A 6,976-nucleotide genomic window follows, 5' to 3' on the forward strand; every position below is an offset into this window, starting at 1 on the left:
TCATAGATCTGCTTTGCTCAACATCCTTGAGTGTCTTTCCATTATTGTTGGGATAAAACCCCATACCCTTATCTCAGCAGGTAAAGTCCTGCTTGGTCTCCCTCCTGCCTTCCTCTTCAGCCTGCCTTCAAGAGACGTGTCTCCTGTGTCCTGTACCTCAGCCACCAGGGCACATTTCACTTGCTGGAACTCTCTGCTCCTTGGCCATAAGGATTTCAGGCAGACACCTGCATGGGGACACTCTCCCACCCACCCCTCTGAGAGCCTTGTTAGTTTCCTCCTCACTGAGATCTCTGTACAAACATCTTTTCCAGGGGAAAACCTGCCTGGACACCCTGGTTGAGGTTAGGTCCTTATTCTTTCATAGAACTGTGTTCCTTTCCTTCAGAGCACTTACCCCAGTCTATTTTAGGAGATCAGAACTGTGGTTCTCAAAGTGTGATCCCCAGGCTAGCAGCATATACACTCCTGGAAATTTAGACTCACTCACCACAGACCTACTGAATCTGCAACTCTGGGGATGGGACTACACGCTTTATTTTGACAAGTCTTCCAGGTGATGGCTCAAATTTGAGGTCTCCAGCTTTAGACTGCAATCTCTATGACCAAAACTAGCCCTTGACTAGTTTTGCTCAAAATTGTATTTCCAGTTTCTCTTCTAGCACTGCTTCTGGCTCAGGGTACGCTCTCAAAAATTATTTGTTTAGCAAATATTGTACAGAAAACTGAACCCTGACCTACTTGTGGGGGGGGGGGGTGCAGAGATTTCACCAGTGTAATTAACGCATCCAGAAATTCAGGTAGATTCCATATGTGTAATGGATTTCTGGACTTTTTGGATTTTGACTTCATCAAATTTCCTATGGAAACATTTTTAGTGTATCGGGTAGACAGATGATCTTAATGTTTTCAGACCTCCTGAGGTGATACAATAAGTAATTATGGAGTAGGTAAACTTTACTGGAGACAGGTGTAGTGGCTCACGCCTGTAATCCCAGCACTTTGGGAGGCCGAGGTGAGAGGATTGTCTGAGTCTAGGGGTTCAAGACTGGCCTGGGAAACTTGGCAAGACCTCATCTCTACAATAAATCAAAAAATTAGCCAAGTGTGGTGTCACATGCCTGTGATTCCAGCTACTTGGAAGACTGAAGTGGAAGAATCACCTGAGCCCAGTAGGTGGAGGCAGTGGTGGCAGTGAGCGTGCCATTGTACTCCAGCCTAGGCACAGAATAAGACTCCGACTCAAAAAACAAACAAACAAACAAACAAACAAACAAACTTTACTGGGGATAACACATTATTGAGTCCCATTGATGTGCTCAGTGGCTGTTGACAATATATGCTTATTGAAAAATATTGGATATAAAGAAAACTTAATGAACTCCCCTTTTCACATATCTACTGGGGACATTATTGCCCTTTTTGTGACATAGTAACAGAGGCAGTATCCAGTTTCTCATAATAAAAATTTCCTTTTATTTCACTAGGTCACCAAACATAAATAGTGCAAATTTTTAAAAACAATTTTCATGTGGGAAAAAATTCTAATTTTAAAGTAGATGCTGTTAAAACACATGTTTCAAACCCTTTGCCTCTGGCTTATTTTAAAATTCTGACTCCTTGTAAAAATATGTCAGAATGGGCTCCTTTTCTTTTTTTATTAAAGAAAGACAGTCAATTTTCTTCAGAAGAATCCTGCCCTCTTTTTATAAACCTACTTCCAGGACACACTGGGACACACAATGTTTGCTTCCATTTCTGTGATCAGGGAAGACCCTGGACATGAAGCTTGGGCAAACATTGCCCTCTGGCTCTACCGACCAGGTAGGAGGCAGCCTCTGGAACACTAGCTCTTTGTGTTTAATTTGTGCTTAGAGGTGCAGGTGGCTGGTTCCTTTGTTTCAGCAAAGGGTACCGGCCAATATGCTTGAAAAAAGAAACTGCTCAGAATAATGCACTTTCTGCTAAAAATTTATTACATCATGCTAATTAAACTTTTGTACTAAGAGCAGGAATGTACACGTGCCTTTTGGGCTGCTATTACAAGAGTCATAGCCTGCAAGGGCTTATATTAGGTTCCTAAGTAACAGAAAAAGCCTAACAAGTTCCCAGAGTGAAATCTGATCTGCATTCTAACGCTGAATTTGAATGCCTTTGTTTGTTTTAAAACAGAGTTAATGTGTACTTACCTCTAAAGTGCCCGGATTTCAGCCTTTGACCTGAAGTGAAAGTACTTTGAGTAACCAAAAGAAACTTTTCCTTCTTAGCTCACTTAGACTATTTACCATGTGAAACAGTGAGGAGTGATGACCCCAGGCTATAAAAGAGCAACTGGACCTTTAGTCATTTGAGCGTGAAGCTAACCTAAGCTAACAAGCTTTGACCAAGGAAGTTTCTAATCTCAGAGAAGTCTCATCTAGTAGTAAGATAAAAAGGTTATGTTGTCTACTGTGCTATAATTGGTATCAGGGTCTCTTATTTTATTGATTGTACGTAATTCTGTTTTTAAAAAAAATTATTATGTATTTATTTACTTTTATTTTAAAGATTTGGGGTACAATTCAGAATTGGGTACACATTGTACAGGTAGAGTTTTGGGCCTCCCTTTGGTTCCCATTTTGCCTGGTTTGAGATTAGGTACCCTTATTGATGTTGTGGATTGTATGTAATTCTTATGAACTTTGCTGAAACCAAAATTCTGATGATGCAGATTTCATTTTATTATTAATTACCATTCTTTTCATGTATTACTGTGCAAACAAAAATCCCTTAATAAATTGGTACTTTCCGTCTTGTTCACTACAACAATGTCTAGCCCAGAGAAAAGCTGGGAAAGAACTTGTTAAGAGAATAAGTGAAGTAGGGGTGTTTGCCAGATTTGTGGTATGTTGGATATCATAGTTGGTCAGTGGCATTGTTATAATTTCTGGTGACAGCCTGGCAGAGAGTTCCCCACGGGCTCCAGGAATTTTGTTTATGTCAGGAGTTCAGACGTTCTCAGAACTTTAATCCTTTCCTATTCAGGCAGAGCTGCTCAGACTTCAGCATAAATCAGAATCATCCAATTAGTTCTGGGGTGCAGCCCAGCATCTGTACCGTGAACAGCCACCTGACTAAGAAACAGGTGGCCCACAGACCACATTTTTGGGGGATGCTTCTTATTCAGTCTCAAATGTAACCCGTCCAGGCCTGCATTCCTGATCCTCTCTACTGCAAACCTGTTCCTCGTGTAGTCCTCATAATTTCAGAAAACGTTAACCCCACTTTTCTAAGCCCAAATCCTTAGGATTCTTGATTATTCTCTTTCTCTCACTCCCCCTATGTAACCCTTTGGGAAATCCTATTGTCTTTTCCTTTGGAATATATCCAGAATCTCACTTTTTTTTTTCTACCTCCACTGCTGCCACCTTGGTGGAGATGAATCCCTTTCATCTCTACCCTGGACTACCAGGTCCTTGGTAGTCTCTCTGCTTCTACTCTTGTCCCCTCTTCAATCTGTTCTTAGCACAGTAGCCAGATAGGTCCTGTCACCCATGTGTTCAACATCCTTCCATGGTTTCTCTTCTTACTTCGTGGAAAGGAACAAATCTCGTCAAGGCTTATGGAGGCTTACATGTTCCGGCTCCAGCTGACTGCCCCTTCTCCTACTGTCTTTTTACTTCTGGTTCCCCTCACGGGTCTCCTTTGCCCTTACAGATACGCCCCTGCCTCAGCGCTGTGGATTTGCTGTCCCCTTTGCCTGGAATGCTCCTGAGAGACCTACATGGCTTACTCCCTTCAGGCTCTTCCTCTGAGGGTGCCTCCTTGGTGAGGCCTTTCCTGGGCATACATGAAGTCAGAACCCTCTCCACCCTGTACCCCCGGCATGCTTGACTCCATTTTCTCTTTTACTTTTATTCATCATCCCTTCAGCATTTATCTCACATATTCACTGTAACCCCCTTTTAGGGTATAACCCTAGGAGTAAGGGTTTTGTTTGGCTCATGGCAGACTGTGAGGGGTCCAGAAGAGTACTTGTTCACAGTGAGCAGTCAATGAGGATCTGAGGAATGAAGTGATGTACCCTTTATCTTTCACTTTCCATCTTCTTCTCATCCCTTCTATTTAATCTGAGGAATGAATTGATGTACCCTTTATCTTTCACTTTCCATCTTCTTCTCATCCCTTCTATTTAATCTGAGGAATGACTTGATGTACCCTTTATCTTTCATGTTCCATCTTCTTCTCATTCCTTCTATTTCATCCTTGTCCTCCAGCTGTGGCTTTAATTTCATCTTGGACTATGTCTGTTCCCTTCACTTTCTTACTGCCCAACTCTGCCTCATTTACCTACCTATCCCTCCATCATTTATTGCTTTTTTTTTCTTTTCCCACTTCCTGTAAGAAGCAGATCATGTTTCAGCACCCTTTGTTTTTTTTTACAATTTCATCTTCCCCTCCTCAACCTCTGCTGTAGTTCAGTCTGGTTCAGTTCTCATCTTGGCTCTTATAGTGTTTAAGTCTCTATCAGTCCCAAAGCAACATAAGATACTGTTTGCTGTGTACAAGGGGGACCCCCCCAGAATGGAATTTATATATAAAAATTGTGTATTTAGTCTTACATGTTTAAACTTCAGTCATCTTTGAAGTACTGTCCATTTGATGTAATACACCTATTGAGATGCTTTTTCCATTGCTCAAAACAGTTTTTGAACGAGTCCCTTTTGATGCCTTTTAGTGCTTCTATTGTTTTTTGTTTCACCCCTTCCACATCAGCAAAATATTTCCCTTTGAGGAAGTATTTTGTTTCTCATTTAGAGAAAAAAACAAACAAAAAGTCGCTTGGGGAGAGAGTGGGTGAATAGGAAGAGTGAGGCATGGGAGTCATGTCGCTTTTGGTCAAAAACTGCTGAACACTCAGTGTTTTGTGGGCAGGTGCGCTCGTAAAAAAATTCGCTTGTCACATACAATGCTAGCTGGTACACTGATGCCAATGGGTTCCTAGAACAGTTAACTAGCGGGGGAAGCCTATACTGCCAGGAGTTGCCCTTCAAAAGATAATTATATTGGGGGGGGTTCCCCTCTTGTATGAGAAAACAATTGTGAATGTTGGATATATATTGTACAATGTAATGTCAAGAAGAATCCAGTAAAAATAAAGTGTCATGAGGAGCACGGGAGGGAAAAGTGAGGACAAGACACACTGTACTTGGTCCCTGGACTAATTCTTTAGGCATATAATTTATGAGGAGCCACAGTTCTTTTAGTTAATGCTGCTCTTCAAAATGATTCAAACAATTAAAATAGAAATGTAGCTCAGGGGTGGGGGCATATAACATTAATAAGGACACCTGATCTCAAACCAGGCAAAGTGGGGACCAAAGGAAGTCCTAAACTTTACTTTACAATGTCCACTTGTATACCTAATCCTGAATTGTACATTTCATCTTTAAAATTAAAAAAAAGAATTTTAAAAATACTTCATTTTTAATAGAGATCCAATAAAGGTTTTAAAATGTGTGTGTGTGTGTGTGTGTGTGTGTGTGTGTGTGTGTGTGTGTGTGTGTTGAAATCTTATTCTGTTGCCCAGGCTGGAGTACAGTGGTATACTCACAGCCACCACAGCCTGAACTTGCTGGACTCAGGTGATCCTCCTGCTTCAACCTTCCAAGTAGCTGGAACTACAGGCATGCACTACTACACCTGGCTAATTTTTCAACTTATTGTAGAGAAAAGCTCTTACCATGTTGCCCAGATTGGTCTCAAACCCCTGGGCTCAGACAATCCTCTCACCTTGGCCTCCCAAAGTGCTGGAATTACAGGCTTGAGCCACCGTGTCTGGCCTAAAATTATTTTTATTTAAAAGATTTTGCTGTTTAAATAAAAACCATCTGTTAAAAAAAAAAAAACAACTCCCCCAATGTAGATTTTAATAAAATTAAATCACAGTTAACAAAATATGAGTGACTGCTCCATGAGACGGCCTGGCTTGGCAGTCTTTAGGAATATACTTTTCCAACTTATTATTCAGTGTCTCAACTGATAATTCATACTGTGGACCTTGTTGATCATATATCATGCTTAGAAAGCTTTGCATAGCATATTTCACAAAGGGCTGGAGAACAGGATAACATATAATACAGGTGTGCAGTTACCTGGTTATGAATGTCCTCTCATTGATGAAGATCCAAGCAGGGTATTGGTGGGCCATCATAGCCATCCCTCTCTCCTTTCTGAGATGGTCTGATGATGCCCTAAACATTAGAATAGCATTAATAATTTGTTCCTGTGATACATTCATAAACTAGTGTCTGATTTAAATTCAATGTTTTGTTGTGTCCTAGTGAACAAGGATATTTTGGAGACCTTTACAGTAGTATTTCATGTGTGAGCCAAAAAAAGAATAATGTATGTGCAAATTGAAAAACTACAGAAACAGTGACTTGAGGCAGGGAAGAATCGGGCAATTTGGTATGCTTTTGATGCATTTCTTGCAAGAGAAATATGAATCTGAAGATTTGAATGTTTCTGTGCAATGGATCATATTATTTCTAATGCAACCCAAACTGGCTGAACCCTGTCCTAGTTAGGCGAACACAACTTCAAGTTTCCAGGCAGTTAAAATCAAGCTCTGACTTGACAGGTTGATTAAGTATGATGTAATATCCTTCAAGTCTCCCTCAGGCTCTGGAAACTGTGGTTAGATGTGAATAATCTCCTCCTTTATAAGTTCATATAAATGACAATAGGGTGTGACCAGAGATTTAAAGTAAAATATTTTGCAGAAACTGAATATTCAATTACCACTGCCCCAAGCCTATAGAATTTTCAGGAACATAGCCAGAATAAAAAGGTGGGCTATTGAGAAGTTTAGTTTTCTTAAAAGAAAAAAGGAAAGCTGTTCTCATAAAATCTCTGGTGCATCTTTTTCCTCACAGCACTTTGTTAATCTCACCAGGCATCTTGGAACAGTCTCTGAACTTATGCTTTTATCATC

General features: G+C 40.6%; 1 protein-coding gene across 3 annotated transcripts in view; it reads right to left on the reverse strand.

Annotated features, from left to right (window-relative positions):
- The window catches only part of RASSF6 (Ras association domain family member 6), a 41,976-nt gene extending 35,744 nt beyond the window's left edge, over positions 1 to 6,232 (reverse strand). The window contains exons 1-2 of one of the 3 annotated variants that reach the window (XM_008052935.1): positions 4,023 to 4,058; positions 1,586 to 1,594 (exon numbers count right to left, since the gene is read on the reverse strand). Coding sequence is in view for 2 of the 3 variants with exons in the window: in XM_008052936.2 (XP_008051127.1) it covers positions 6,135 to 6,199 (65 nt within the window). In the remaining variant the exon portion in view is untranslated. Of the gene's footprint in view, positions 1 to 1,585; positions 1,595 to 4,022; positions 4,059 to 6,134 lie in introns of those variants that run through there. The other 2 variants (XM_008052936.2, XM_008052934.2) reach the window with 2 other exon arrangements.
- Positions 6,233 to 6,976: the final 744 nt, after the last annotated feature.

Source organism: Carlito syrichta, unplaced genomic scaffold (genome assembly GCF_000164805.1).
Source record: "Carlito syrichta isolate Samal-C Ts95f unplaced genomic scaffold, Tarsius_syrichta-2.0.1 Scaffold287690, whole genome shotgun sequence".
NCBI classification, from domain to species: Eukaryota; Metazoa; Chordata; class Mammalia; order Primates; family Tarsiidae; genus Carlito; species Carlito syrichta.